Raw genomic sequence first — 16,260 nt, forward strand, 5'->3', positions numbered from 1 at the left:
ACGTTGAACAGCTGATCGTCAGCTCTACACGGCGCCTGCGCACCGAGTCCAGGTTCAAGCCCCACCATCCAAGTGGACATAGAGTTTGAATAAAACTATGCCGAGCGAAGCGGGCCCGCGAGGGGCCCTGTTACAGGCGCCGTGTACAGCTGACTGCGCAGTACAGGGGAGTCCTTATCCGCCGGGGGGAACTTTCTCGGCAGAACAGCGGCGCTATACAGGAAGCATCGGCACTGCTTCCTCTAGAGGCGGCTCAGTTCTTTGCGCTGATGCTCGGAGATGGGGGGGTCGGGAACCCGCGATCTGAGCTTGCTGACCCGCCATCTCAGAGCAAGACATGGCGGGCCACATCGGAGGGTGCTGCGGGCCACATGTGGCCCGCGGGCCAGCGGTTGGGCACCCCTGCCTTAGAACTTAACTTGGAAAGACACCAGCTTAGTAACATTTCATTTTGTGGCCATGCGCACAGAACAAATTACATGCAGTTTCATGTTATTAAATTTATTTTTTATAAGTACACCCCTAAATGAAAAAGCTAAAAGCTAAACTACCCTCAATACACTACAAAACATGTAAAAGAATAGATACATTTATTTCCAGAACATGTTGAAAAATGAGAGTTTCTGCTCCATAGAACCGATCCCTAAAAATACCGGAGCTTCCTCTCACACAAGGAGGGGGTGTGGCTTCATACTTGGCCAAAATGTGGGATACTTGAAATGTGGGATGCGTGAAATGCGTAAAAGGTGGGGGAGGGGCAAATGTCTATATTGAAAATGCCGCTATTCTTACCACTGTGCGCGGTATGCTCTTGAACCCTCGATGCCCATAGGCCGCTAATGAGTTCATCATGGTGTTTGTGCCAAAGAAATAGAAGGAAGTGCGATTGCCAACGTCCATTTCAAAACCAGTGGTAATGGCCCCGTTCACCCTGCAGATAACAGACATGACCGTAAGAAAATGCCCGGCATGCCAGGACACGTCATTGGTGAGAAGGGACATGGGTACATCCAAGAGTCTGCACACTGATATAAATAATTTTTTATTATTATTATTATTATTATACATCATTTATTAGCGTATAGTGCAACCATGCTTATGCTGGCCAACTGCGTCAAAGTGATCCTTCTCTTGCCAATTGCATCAGTGATCCCACTCTGGCCAACTGCATCAAAGAGATCCCTCCCTGGTCAACTGCGTCAGTGAGATCCCTCTCTGGTGAACTGCGTCAGTGAGATCCCTCTCTGGTGAACTGCGCCAGTGAGATCCCTCTCTGGTGAACTGCGCCAGTGAGATCCCTCTCTGGTGAACTGCGCCAGTGAGATCCCTCTCTGGTGAACTGCGCCAGTGAGATCCCTCTCTGGTGAACTGCGCCAGTGAGATCCCTCTCTGGTGAACTGCGTCAGTGAGATCCCTCTCTGGTGAACTGCGTCAGTAAGATCCCTCTCTGGTGAACTGCGTCAGTGAGATCTCTCTCTGGTGAACTGCGCCAGTGAGATCCCATTCTGGTCAACTGCGCCAGTGAGATCCCATTCTGGTCAACTGCGCCAGTGAGATCCCTTTCTGGTCAACTGCATCAGTGAGATCCCTCTCTGGTCAACTATATCAAAGTGATCCCTCTCTGGCCAACTGCGTCATTGATCCCTCTCTGGTCAACTATATCAAAGTGATCCCTCTCTGGCCAACTGCGTCATTGATCCCTCTCTGGCCAACAGCATCAAAGTTATCCCTCTCTGGCCAACTGCATCAGTGATCCCTCCCTGGTCAACTGCGTCATTGATCCCTCTCTGGCCAACTGCATCAGTGATCCCTCTCTGGCCAACGGCGTCAGTGATCCCTCTCTGGCCAACTGTGTAAAAGTCATGGGCGTAGCAATAGGGGTCACAGTGACGACCCCACTCATGCTCCAGGGGGCCCATGCAGCAGGAGGAACAGGGACAGGAGGGGGTGGCGGTGGCATTTACTAACCCAAACATTTTCCTACAGCAACTGAAAGCCTGCTTGTCCCCTCTAGTGATCAAATCTAGTATATGCCAGCGCCACCCCTCCTGTCCCTGTTCCTCTTGCTGCCCGGGCCCCCTGTGTGCTCCATTGGTCCTCATCTCAGTGGCGTGTAGTGCTGGTGGGAATTCCTTCATCGCCAGCTTTGGGTGCCCCCCCCCCCCCCCCGCCTTCTTCCCGGGAACAGCCAGCTCATTCCCCTTTTGGAGAGCTGTGAGCAGATCCTCAGGACCTCAATGGGGCAGCGGAGGAAACTGGATCTTGATTCCTTTCCGGGTGAGTGACAGCTCCGTACACCCAGGAGAGCCCAGACCAGATAGAGCCTGTGATGTATTTGTGGAGCGACACTGAGAACTTGTGTATGGGGGGGGGGGGGGGGGGGCTCTCAGGTGAACCCTCTCTAGCCAACTGCGTTAAAGTGATCACTCTCTGGCCAACTGTGTGCTAGTGATCCTTCTCTGGCCAACTGTGTCCTAGTGATCCCTCTCTGGCCAACTGTGTCCTAGTGATCCCTCTCTGGCCAACTGTGTCCTAGTGATCCCTCTCTGGCCAACTGTGTCCTAGTGATCCCTCTCTGGCCAACTGTGTCAAAGTGATCCCTCTCTGGCCAACTGTGTCCTAGTGATCCCTCTCTGGCCAACTGTGTCCCAGTGATCCCTCTCTGGCCAACTGTGTCCCAGTGATCCCTCTCTGGCCAACTGTGTCAAAGTGATCCCTCTCTGGTCAGCTGCGTCAGTGATCTTTTCTCTGGACAACAGTCTCAAAGTGATCCCTCTTTGGACAACGGTGTCAAAGTGATCCCTCTCTGGCCATCAAGGAAGGAAGGGAGACACCACTGTGCTGTGTCCTGGCTGTAGAGGTCTGCAGATTCTGGGGGGACTCTGTTGTTGCTGCAAGCTCTGAGAGATTTGATGAAAGCCGCATGTGACTCAATGTGTCATTAACCGCACAAAACGAAAATGTTCATTTGGTTGGGATTCTGCTTTAGTTGCATTCCACTTCTGGACACGAGGGAATTGCTCATAGCTTCCATCTCTCCCATTGGAGGCCTGAGGGCTGGGAGAACGAGACAAGTCTTATTTTTATTTTCCACTCAACAAAATGTTGTTTGAGCTTTGCTTTTCAATCTTGGATAGAATAGAGAAGGGTTAAAGTGGATGTAAACCTCAGACATGAAATTTGAACAAAGCTTATCCCTCTATACCTGTCTCAGTCCAGAACACTAAGTGTCATTTCTGTCTGCTGCCTCCTTCCTCTGCTATCTACATGAGTCACTTCTGACAAGTTTTTCTGACACCAAGAGATAAAATGGTGACAGGGAGCTCCAGCACACAGCCTGTGATTGACAGCCTCAGCTCTGTTCCTGTCCAAAGGCATGTGCAGGGCTGTGCACAGTCTAATCATTGTGTGTGGTGGCGATTCCCCCTACTGCCTGCCCCCCCCCATGTTGCAGGCCCCCCACCACCACAGTGCTGCTGGCTTCTCCCATCCATCGCCCCCCCCCCCCCCACCCCCCGGCTGCTGCGGGGGAATGTTTCAGGATGGAGAGTGGGGGAAGGGGCTAATCAATAAGTCATTTGTCATTTGACTGGCCCCTTCCTTTTCTAAATGAACACACTCACTCACTGTGTTCAATCATAGCTGAAGCATAGTAAACTGTGTTTTACTGTGCTTCAGTTTGTGAATGGACAGGAAGCCGCTCAGCACAGAGAACTTCCCATTCATTCACTGTCCAGTGCAGCTGAGGCTGCAGAGAAAGTCATATGTGTGTTTGAGCTTTGGGGTGCACACCTATGGTGCTGTGTGAAGGGGGGAATGGAGAGGTCCCTTCTCTCCGATCACCTCTAAGAGCTCTCCTCACTGACCTCCTGCAGAGTTTAATTTCAGCTTTTTCTGGCCCCTTTCTTCTGAACTCTCAGACAAGCTTTATAAATTCAGCACTTGAGAAGTAGAGGTGTAGAGAAGAGAAGGCGCAGATAAACAGGTACAACTTATGTAGGAGGATTTGTTTCATCTCTATATATCACCTGAGGCCAGTCACTTCACTGGGTATATGGAGGGTTTACAACCACTTTTAGACCCATCAGAATTGTTCTTCTTTTTTTTTTTGGCCATCTGCCTCCTTTTTGGGAGATTTCCCTTCAATTCTATCTGGGGACACAACAGTGATGGGAAATCTCTTCCTAGAGCTCAGTCTCGCACAGGTTTCCCTATGACCCAGGGGCAATAAAACCAGGGTGGAGAGGGTGCAGTGAGGGCGGGCGTTCCTCTTGTCCCTGCTCTCCAGCTGTCTCCCGCAATTCCAATCTGTGAAAACACAGATAAGGCCCGCTGATGGTTCACAATGCCAAATCCGCTGCCCATGTGCCAGCTGTCCCTGCACTTTGCAGAGGCTCCTAAAAAGCAGAGGGCAGCTGTTTTATGGACACCAAGCCCCATTCATTGCACTGGGAGGGTCCATCTCAGACATTATTATTGTTAAAATTGTAAACCCAATAAAAATAAATACAAGCCGATTTTGACATCTTCGCCTTTGGGTGTCGCAGGACCTTGTCCCGGCACTGCCAACAATTGCAGCATTTTCGTTTTCCTATCATTTCCCGTCCCTGCGACAATAGGCCACCAAGACCAATGATCTCAATCTCCCCAACATGGACAGAGAAGACAATAAAAACACGAGAAGGATTCTAAACCTAAAAAGAAAAAAAATGGAAATAAAGCTTGGCTTTAAAACCGAATTCTAGCCAAAACCATTTTATTTTGGTTTGGATGAAGCTGAGAAGGGGTGGGGCCCTGTGTTTTGTTTTTTTTACGGTTTGCGTTGGGACGGGAAGTGATTGTAAATCTCCTCAACGGGAACACGGCGGCATAAAAAGAAAACACTATTTTATTAGAAGGGGGTTAGAACTTGACGCAATGGTGGTGATTTACTAAAACTGGAGCACTCAGAATCTGGTGCAGGTGTGAATGGTAGCCAATTGACCTTCTTAAATTAGGCTTTGACAATAAAACCTAGACGCTGATTGGTTACTATGGACAGCTGCTCCAGTTCTGGTAAATCTCCCCCCCCCCCCAACGTTTCCATCCTAGAACAAACATTTTTCGCACCTTTATGTCCTGATTTCACAGACACCGGGAGAGAGGCCTGACCTCCTCAGTGGAGCCTTTTAGAAGGAGTCAGAGAAGGTCAAATTCACAAGAAATTTATTTTGGCTATAAAAGTTAGACTGGGGGGGGCTTCCACAGAAATACCTGAAGACGTAGTCATGGCTGTCAATCTCTTTGCCCATTCTAGATCCATTCAGGATTCCACCGTTGCCCACCACGGCACAACGAATACAAGGGGAAGTCCTGTTCCAGGTGTCGAACATATAGCCATTGCCCGTGGAGTTCATCAAGTTGAGCGTTTCGTTCAGAACTGCAGAGATACAGCAACATGAGATGTCCAGGTAAGAAAAAAAAAGCATGCTTCTTACTGTTGCTATACTGTAGAAACCATGAGATCACCAGGATGTGTCCAAGATGAGGTCAACACTTAGGTTCACACTCACCAAGACCCCCCCCCCCACACACACACACACACATTTTTTTAAAATGTTTTTTTTTCCAAAGGTTGTATTTGTTGGCTGAACTCTTAAGATGTGCTAAGTCTATGGAACAATGGACAGCTGGTCCACTTCCAAATGGCCTTCCTTTTAACGATTTTTTTTCAAGCTCTGGCCCACAAAAATACACCATATGGCCAAAAGGCTTGTAATAAAATATATTATACAGTATCTCACGAAAGTGAGTACACCCCTCAAATTTTTGTAAATATTTTATTCTAACTTTTCATGTGACAACACTGAAATAATGTCACTTTTCTTCAACGTAAAGTAATGAGTGTACAGCTTGTATAACAGTGTAAATTTGCTGTCCCCTCAAAAAAACTCAACACACAGCCATTAACGTCTAAACCGCTGGCAACAAAAGTGAGTACACCCCTAAGTGAAAATGTCCAAATGGGGCCCAATTAGCCATTTTCCCTCACCGGTGTCATGTGACTCGTTAGTGTTACAAGGTCTCAGGTGTGAATGGGGAGCAGGTGTGTTTAATTTGGTGTTATCGCTCTCACTCTCTCATACTGGTCACTGGAAGTTCAACATGGCCCCTCACAAAGAACTGTCTGAGGATCTGAAAAAAAGAATTGTTGCTCTACATAAAGATGGCCTAGGCTATAAGAAGATTGCCAAGACCCTGAAACTGAGCTGCAGAACGGTGGCCAAGACCATACAGCGGTTTATTAGGACAGGTTCCACTCAGAACAGGCCTCACCATAGTTGACCAAAGAAGTTGAGGTCATGTGCTCAGCGTCATATCCAGAGGTTGTCTTTGGGAAATAGACGTATGAGTGCTGCCAGCATTGCTGTAGAGGTTAAAGGGGTGGGGGGTCAGACTGTCAGTGCTCAGACCATACGCCGCACCAGTGGTGAAGTTTTAGGATGGGGGGGCACCAGACCCTGCCCTTCCTTTTTGACCCCTCCCCCTTCCCATAAGCCCCACCCCTTATATAATCCACCCACTCCGTCCCCTGTGTTCCACCCATAGTGTCAGGAGTATACAGCCCTAGCATCACAGGACAGAGTATACAGCCCTAACATCACAGGACAGGAGTATACAACCCTAGCATCACAGGACAGAGTATATAGCACAGCCTCACAGATCAGGGTATATAGCTCAGCCTCACAGATCAGAGTATATATAGCTCAGCCTCACAGATCAGGGTATATGGCTCAGCATTACAGATCAGGGTATACAACTCATCCTCACAGATCAGGGTATACAGATCAGCCTCACAGATCAGGGTATACAACTCAGCCTCACAGATCAGAGTATACAGCTCAGCCTCACAGATCAGGGTATACAGCTCAGCCTCACAGATCAGGGTATATACAACTCAGCCTCACAGATCAGGGTATATACAACTCAGCCTCACAGATCAGGGTATATAGCGCAGCCTCACAGATCAGGGTATATAGCTCAGCCTCATAGATCAGGGTATACAACTCAGCCTCACAGATCAGAGTATACAACTCAGCCTCACAGATCAGAGTATACAGCTCAGCCTCACAGATCAGGGTATATACAACTCAGCCTCACAGATCAGGGTATATAGCTCAGCCTCACAGATCAGGGTATATAGCTCAGCCTCACAGATCAGGGTATATACAGCTCAGCCTCACAGATCAGGGTATATACAACTCAGCCTCACAGATCAGGGTACATAGCTCAGCCTCACAGATCAGGGTATGCAGGATACATCATCTGTCCTGTATACAGCTAGCTATATACACCCACCTTCCTTCCTGTATATAGAGACCTTCCTCCATCATCACTGACTGCAGATATACATCATTTGTCTTGTATACAGCTATGTATAGAGTAACAGGACATGCTGGTAGGTTAATTGGATCCTGTCTAAATTGGCTCTAGTATGTGTATGAATGTGAGTTAGGGACCTTAGGCTGTAAGCTCCTTGAGAGTAGGGACTAATGTGACTGTACAATGTATATGTAAAGCGCTGTGTAAATTGACGGCGTTATATAAGTACCTGAAATAAAATAATAATGATGTATATCTGCAGTAAGTGATGGAGGATGGTTTCTATATACAGGAAGGAAGAAGGTGGGTGTATGAGGCTGTATACATTACAGGACAGTTGTACTCACAATTTGTGACTATTATGTAGTGTAACGTAGTCAGTACATGGCATGGCAGAAATCCCCAAAATCATGTATTGCAAAGCAGCCAGCGAGACATGATGTGGTACACTTACTGACACTGTCTGACACCCTGATGCTCCAGTCATTGTATAATACACCCATCATCGTCATCCCCATATTATACACCCATCATCACTATCCTTATCCCCATATTATACACCCGTCATCATCATCCTTATCCCCATATTATACACCCATCATCACTATCCTTATCCACATATTATACACTCGTCATCACTATCCTTATCCCCATATTATACACTCGTCGTCATCATCATCATACTCCTCATTCTTGTATAATACACCTGTCATCGCTATCCTCATCCTTGTATAATACACTCATCCTCATCATCCTCATCCTTGTATGATACACCCATCCTCATCATCCTCATACTTGTATAATACACTCATCCTCATCATCCTCATACTTGTATAATACACCCATCCTCATCATCCTCTTACTTGTATAATACACCCATCCTCATCATTCTATAATACACCCGTCATCATCATCATCATCATCCTCATCCTTGTAATACACCCGGGTTCAACAAACAGTTGAATTCTAAAATAGTGGATGCTTCTAATCTAGAAGCATGGACCACCAGCCCTGGTTTTATGAGATGATCCTCCTCCTTTAGCCCGGGTTCACACTGATGCGATGCAGGAACCAGTGCGATTCCAGCGTCGGTTGCCGCATCTCTCCCGCAGGCAGGTCACACCGCACCTCTGCGAACCGCTGCGGGTGTCATTACAATGTTAATGACACCCCCCCAGATCGGTTCACAGATCGCAGTGTGAACTCGCACAGAAATCGCATCTCATAGATGAGAACACCCATGCGATCCGATTTCAGTGTGGGGGGGGAAACAAGTCCCTGCACTTTTTTTTTTCCCCGCGAATCTAATGCGAGTTCAGCCATACAACTGTATGGCTGAACTCGCATTTCACAGACCTTGCATGTGATTCGCACCGCAGTGCAGGTGCAAATCACATGCCATGTCTTAGATTGCGGTAGTCTGAACCTGGGCTCATACCCTCCCGACCTCCAGTAGGTAATAAGAGAAACCGACAAAACAAATGCGGGGAAGTAAAGGGTTAACCTCCTCACCTGATAACAGAACATTCACACTCAGGTCAGACTTATTCTCTGCTGGGACAGTATAACTGTAACTGGAGACAAACCGTGAGATAGCTGAAGATAGCAGATCTCAGAAGGGCAACCTGTCACAGGGGACTCTCCTGCAATAAATAAGGCTGAGCCTAGTGTGCAGTGAGGTGTTATCACATGAGTGAGTGAAAGGTTTACTTCCCTGCATTTGCTTGTTACTGAGAGGATGAGCTGCTCCAACTCCAAGTTCATCCCTCAATCCCTGCATCTATACAGAGCCGCTTCTCCTCCGCCCATGCCTAGTTACTGGCTACCCTGCATAGGGGCTTACCTCTGCCTATGGAGCGGCGCTGGCAGTCTCGGTTGTCCATTTGTGTCCACTACACACTGCAGTGAGCCGGGAAACCGGAAGTGACGCGGGTGTGCTGAAAAAAGCTCCCTCCGATCCCCGCCAATTAAAATGCAGGAAGGGAGGACAGAAACAAATCATTGTAGAGTGGGAGTGTGGGCAGGCGCATCGTTTGCGCCCTGCACACGCCCTAAACGCGGGCAAATCAGCTTCCCAGCTTGCAATCAGCTGATTGCAAGCTGGGAAGCTTCCCAGAGACCACCGTATGTCCGGCGCCCGGACACTCTTAAAGGGCACTTTTTTTTTTTCTTTTTAGAGCTTGGGGAGGGGGGGGGGTGGCGCCCGTGCGCCCCCTATGGACGGGCCGCCACTGCGCCGCACACTGCATCAAATTGATATGGATGGCTATCGTCCCAGAAGGAAGCCTCTTTTAAAGATGATGTACAAGAAAGCCCACAAACAATTTATTGAAGACAAGCAGACTAAGGACATGGATTACTGGTACCATGTCCTGTGGTCTGATGAGACCAAGATAAACTTATTTGGTGCAGTTGGTGTCAAGCATGTGTGGTGGGAGTATCATGGTCTGGGGCTGCATGAGTGATGCCGCCACTGGGGAGCTACAGTTCATTGAGGGAACCATGAATGCCAACATGTACTGTGACATACTGAAGAAGAGCATTATCCCCTCCCTTTCGGAGACTGGGCTGCAGGACAGTATTCCAACATAACGACCCCAAACACGCCTCCAAGATGACCACTGCCTTGCTAATAAAGCTGAGGGTAAAGGTGATGGACTGGCCAAGCATGTCTCTGGACCTAAACCCTATTGAGCATCTGTTGGGCATCCTCAAATAGAAGGTGGAGGAGTGCAAGGTCTTTAACATCCACCAGCTCTGTGATGTCGTCATGGAGGACTGGAAGAGGACTCCAGTGGCAACCTGTGAAGCTCTGGTGAACTCCATGCCCAAGAGGGTTAAGGCAGTGCTGGAAAATAATGGTGGCCACACAAAATATTTACACTTTGGGAAAAATTTGGACATTTTCATTAGGGGTGAGGGGTTTACTCACTTTTGTTGCCAGCGGTTTAGACATTAATGGCTGTGTGTTGAGTTATTTTGAGGGGACAATTTACACTGTTATACAAGCTGTACACTCACTACTTTACATTGTAGCAAAGTATCATTTCTTCAGTGTTGTCACATGAAAAGATTATAAATAGACTAAAATATAAGGGGTGTACTCACTTTTGTGAGATACTGTATGTGTGTGTGTATATATATATATATATATATATATATATATATATATATATATATATATAATATATGATATATGATATTTTTGGTCCTCCCATGCCAAAACCATGGACATGAATATAGAGTTGGTCTCCCTTTGTGGATAGAACATCCTCCACTCCTCTAGGAAGACTTGCCAGAAGATACTGGAGGGTGCCTGTGGGAATTTGTGCCCATTTGTGAGGTGAGGTACTGATGTTGGATGAGAAGACCTGGCTCACTCATCCGGCCTCACATTGAGCACCAAAAAAAAACAAACAAAAGACCTGGCTCACAATCAGTGTTCCAATTCATCCCAAAGATGATCAGTAGGGATGAGGGCAGGACACTCGAGTTCCTCCACTCCAAACTGATCACACCATGTCTTTAAGTAGCTGGCTCCACCCTTCTTGGATGGCTTCCTACAAAATTCCATTAAGCCAAAAGAGCATTTGTGAGGTCAGGTACTGTGACAGACCCAGCCGGGAGAGAGACTTTTGGAGGGGACTGAATGCTAGCCTCTTGCCGATCGATCGTGGGCCCTGACATTTGGGGGAACGGTGCTCTTTGTGAGCTGTATGCCTGGGGACCCTTGAGGTGGTATTACTGTGGATTCGGGTCCTGGTCCCCCCAGGACACAGACTCTGGGGACCCTGGATTTGCCATATTAGGAATAGTGGCTGATTCATAATGCTTGGACAAATACTGTTTTACGAGATGCTGATGTAAATTCCAGCCACCTGTCTGTCTGTTGCCTGCTAGAATGTGTATTGTGAATAAGTCTCTAGTATGGGATCTAAGAGTCATTAGATCCCCATTGTTGTTTGTGCTAATTAACTCTGCTATTGTGATAATGTTGATTGGGTTTTCTGAGCTACAAGACGGCCAGTCTGGCCTAAAGGTCATGTCTGAGTCATCTAGGCTGTCTAAAGGGATTAGTTAATTAGCCCATGTTAATTAGGTTTCTGGTCACAGGTGTATGTTCAGAGTAATATGAGCCGGAGGTACGCACCTCCTCTTTTATTGTATAAAAGAGCCTGTATTTTTCGATAAAAGAGATTCCTGGTTAAACTTACATACAGCCTGCCTGGTGTTTGTTCTGAGCTACACAACTGGATTAGAACGGACATAGCTGTAGTTTTAGTCCCGGAGCATCAGATGACCGAACCATCAGATGTTGCGTTCTGCAGTCTGATTCTATAGCTGCAGAGGAGGGTCGGGAGAGTGGAACCGAGCGAGCAAGGGGCTCGTTACAGGTACTAATGTACCTATATGAGGAAGGAGGTTCTGATTCCCCTATATAGATCTTTAGTGAGACCTCATTTAGAATGCTGTGTCCAGTTCTGGAGACCTCACTTACAAAAAGATATTGATCAGATAGAACAAGTTCAGAGACGGGTAACAAAAATGGTGAAAGGCTTGGGGGATAATGCACATCGAGAGCGACTTCAGGAACTTAATATGTACAGTCTGGAGGAAATAAAGGAAGTGGGAGACATGATTGAAACCTTTAAATACATCAAGGGGTTGAATAAGGTTCAGGAAGGCAGTCTTTTCAATATGAAACCAAAATCAAAAACACGGGGACATGACCTCAAACTAACTGGAGGAAAGTTAAAAACAAATCTTAGAAATCATTATTTTATTGAAAGGGTGGTTGATTATTGGAATGCTTGGGATAAACATAAATCTATAGTCAGACAACAAGGTTAATGAAAAAAAAATGGACAGACTCGATGGACTACTCAAGTCTTTTTTCTGCTGTCACTTTTCTATGTTTCTATGTTGGATGAGAAGACCTGGCTCACATGTTGGGCCTCACTTTGGGCACCAAGAAAAAACCTGACTTGCAGGCAACATTCCAAACAATCCCAAAGGTGTTCAGTAGGGATGAGGTCAGGGCTCTGTACAGGATACTCAAGTTCCTCCACAACATACTGGTCAAATTGGTCACACCATACCTTTATGGAGCTGGCTTTGTACAGAGGGGATGGGGGGGTCACAGTCATGTCTTTATGGCGCTGGCTTTGTACACGGGGTGGGGGCACAGTCATGTCTTTATGGAGCTGGCTTTGTACAGAGGAGGGCACAGTCATGTCTGTATGGAGTTGGCTTTGTACACAGGGGGGCACAGTCATGCTGGAACAGAAAAGGGTCTTCCCCCAAACTGTTACCAGAAGGTTAAAAGAGCACAATTGTCTATAATGTCTTTGTATGGTGGAGTATTATCAGGACCCTTCACTGGAAACACCTGATACCCATCATTTGGAGGAGTGTCAATGTCTACATACTCTTGGCCATATAGGTAGATGGGATGGTCAGGTGTCTACTGACCTAGGACCTGCCTGAGGTGGTTTGAGCTTCCTGCACGGGTTCTCCACTAGATCACCTCTAGCTCGAGAGGAGGCCCTGGGGCAATTTTATGCCTGCCAGACTCTCTCTCTGCACAGGCCTGGAAACATGGATTCTGTGGCCATTGTAAAGGAAGTATTGGCTAATCTGCTGGCCCTCTCATTAGGGTCTCCTGGATGGAAAAATCTGGGTACACGCCTGAATTATATGAAAACAATGAGCAAATTGCACAGTCTAGGGACAATACAGGAGTGTCCAACACTTACTCTGCCACGTGACGCCCATCCAACCCTGAGCTCCAGAAAATTTTTGAAGTCTTTCATATTCTGACTCCTGGGCATGTTTCTTCCACTGCAGCACTGGCACCGTCTCCACAAATTTGTCCTTTAAGTTCTCTGCATTCTGGAACTTTTCTCTTGTGCGGTTAGGACATTTCTGCGGAGGTGTAGAAAATGGGAAACAGGAGTACGTTAGACAGTTTGCACAGTTTTTCGCCAAAGAACTAAATCCACTGGAATGTACTATATGGAGGCGCTGCCTTCAGGAGGTAGAAGTCCCACGTCTATATACCCTAAGTACCCTGGAGACTCTGTAGTGGGGCTAAATGGGAAGGGTGGAGGTTATCTGAAAGTGGGTTGGGCTTTTTACTCATCAAAATTCTTGAAATATTACCCAAGAATAGCTTCGCTGAGTAAAGGGTATATATGGTATAGTTGAAAGGTCTATCATGGTTAACTTTAAGTCACTGTCAATAATCTCCTATTGCCCGAGGGCCCCATAATCTCCTATTGCCCAGGGGCCCCATAATCTCCTATTGCCCAGGGGCCCCATGAGTTGTCAGTCCGCCCCTGGCTAGAATGTATGCACATCTTGGGCAGTTGATTTTCCGGTATTCTAGCAGGACTGCAGCACAGTTTGGATTGCAAGGTTTGCAATGGTGCTCCCTAGGGATGCAGAGATGCGCCCCTGGGCTAAATCTCGCTGCGTGTGTTGTACCCCAAAAATGACAGGGCAGCAGATGTTTAGCATGAATGCGGTTTATACTGTCTGAGATTGGGCTGCCCACTGGAGGGAGCCTTTATAAAATATGAAAACCTGTTACAATGCCTTCATAGTCTATATAACGTAATGCAATACACACTCTCTACAGCGTTATAATAAAAATGGCTTACAAATAGATCAGAGTTCGCTCGCCGAAAAACTCTTGTTTTTCTTTTAGTTAAATATTGAAATTCTTTTTCTTGTGGAAAATCAGTGTAAAGCTGTGTTTTTAATACACATAAGGACAAAACCTATAACAACAAAGGCCGCCTATAAGTCATCTGTGACTACGTATATATACACCAACAATCCAGCTTTGATTATTGAAAGGAGGGTGACACCTCAGTGACTTTCTTTGTGTCAAGTGAATGTTTAATAGTCCATTGAGGCCCCGTCCTCTGTCCATATTTGCAGAGCTGTTCAAAGGTTTAGTTAGATGAAGGGCACAACCGTCAGATGCGGCAGATGCGTGCAAATATATGTATGTATGTGTGTGTGTGTGATCTATATATACAGCGCCTTGAAAAAGTATTCACACCCCTTGAAATTTTCCACATTTTGTCATGTTACAACCAAAAACGTAAATGTATTTTATTGGGATTTTATGTGATAGACCAACACAAAGCGGCACATAATTGTGAAGTGGAAGGAAAATGATAAATGGTTTTCCAAATGTTTTCCAAATAAATATGTGAAAAGGGTGGATGGGTGGGTGCATTTGTATTCAGCCCCCTTTACTCCGATACCCCTAACTAAAATCTAGTGGAACCAAATGCCTTTAGAATGTACCTTATTAGTAAATAGAGGGACATTTTTGCCCATTCTTCTTTGCAAAATATCTCAAGCTCTGTCAGATTGGATGGAGAACGTCTGTGAACAGCAATTTTCAAGTCTTGCCACAGATTCTCAATTGGATTTAGGTCTGGGCTGTGACTGGGCCATTCTAACACATGAATATGCTTTGATCTAAACCATTCCATTGTAGCTCTGGCTGTATGTTTAGGGTCGTTGTCCTGCTGGATGGAGAACCTCCGCCCCAGTCTCAAGTCTTTTGCAGACTCTAACAAGTTTTCTTCTAAGATTGTCCTGTATTTGGTTCCATCCATCTTCCCATCAACTCTGACCAACTTCCCTGTCCCTGCTGAAGAAAAGCATCCCTACAACATGATGCAGCCACCACCATGTCTCACAGTGGGGATGGTGTGTTCAGGGTGATGTGCAGTGTTAGTTTTCCACCACACATAGCGTTTTGCTTTTAGGCCAAAAAGTAAAATTTTGGTCTCATCTGACCAGAGCACCTTCTTCCACATGTTTGCTGTGTCCCCCACATGGCTTCTCACAAACAGGACTTCTTATGTCTTTCTTTCACCAATGTCTTTCTTCTTGTCACTCTTCCATAAAGGGCAGATTTGTGGAGAACACGACTAATAGTTGTCCTGTGGACAGATTCTCCCACCTGAGCTGTGGATCTCTGCAGCTCCTACAGAGTTACCATGGACCTCTTGGCTGCTTCTCTGATGAATGCTCTCCTTGCCCGGCCGGTCAGTTTAGGTGGACGGCCATGTCTTGGTAGGTTTGCAGTTGTGCCATACTCTTTCCATTTTCCGATGATGGATTGAACAGAGCTCCGTGAGATGTTCAAAGCTTGGGATATTTTTTTATAACCTAACCCTGCTTTAAACTTCTCCACAACTTTATCCCTGACCTGTCTGGTGTGTTCATTGGCCTTCATGATGCTGTTTTGTTCACTAAGGTTCTCTAACAAACCTCTGAGGGCTTCACAGAACAGCTGTATTTATACTGAGAATAAATTCCACACAGGTGGACTCTATTTACAGATTAGGTGACTTCTGAAGGCAACAGCTTCCACTAGATTTTAGTTAGGGGTATCAGAGTAAAGGGGGGCAGAATACAAATGCACACCACACTTTTCACATATTTATTAGTAAAAAATGTTGAAAACCATTTATCATTTTTTTTTTCCACTTCACAATTATGTGCCACTTTGTGTTGGTCTATCACATAAAATGCTAATAAAATACATTTATGTTTTGGGTTGTAACATGACAAATGGGGGAAATTTCAAGGGGTATGAATAATTTTTCAAGGCACTGTATATCATCTGCTGCAATGTATTACATTTTTGTTTTTGGATTTAAATACATTTTAAAAGCAAAATTATCCTTTAAAATGTAGCCAAGTCCCAAGCCTATCCAGGCCTAATGGTGACCTCCAGAGTTATGCCGCGTACACACGGTCGGACTTTACGGCGGACTTTGCCCGGCGGATTTTTCGACGTACTTTCCGACGGACTTTGTGAATGAACGGACTTGCCTACACACAATCCACCAAAGTCCGTCGAATTCG

At 46.3% G+C, this 16,260-nt stretch overlaps 1 protein-coding gene across 1 annotated transcript in view; it reads right to left on the bottom strand.

Moving 5' to 3' along the window:
• LOC141113633 (alpha-N-acetylgalactosaminide alpha-2,6-sialyltransferase 2-like) overlaps positions 1-16,260 on the bottom strand; it is a 77,910-nt gene that overhangs the window by 17,160 nt on the left and 44,490 nt on the right. The window contains exons 3-5 of the mRNA XM_073606853.1: positions 13,119-13,287; positions 5,254-5,419; positions 793-931 (exon numbers count right to left, since the gene is read on the bottom strand). Coding sequence (XP_073462954.1) covers positions 793-931; positions 5,254-5,419; positions 13,119-13,287 — 474 coding nt within the window. The remainder of the gene's footprint in view (positions 1-792; positions 932-5,253; positions 5,420-13,118; positions 13,288-16,260) is intronic.

Source organism: Aquarana catesbeiana, linkage group LG12 (genome assembly GCF_042186555.1).
Source record: "Aquarana catesbeiana isolate 2022-GZ linkage group LG12, ASM4218655v1, whole genome shotgun sequence".
In the NCBI taxonomy this organism is placed as follows: Eukaryota; Metazoa; Chordata; class Amphibia; order Anura; family Ranidae; genus Aquarana; species Aquarana catesbeiana.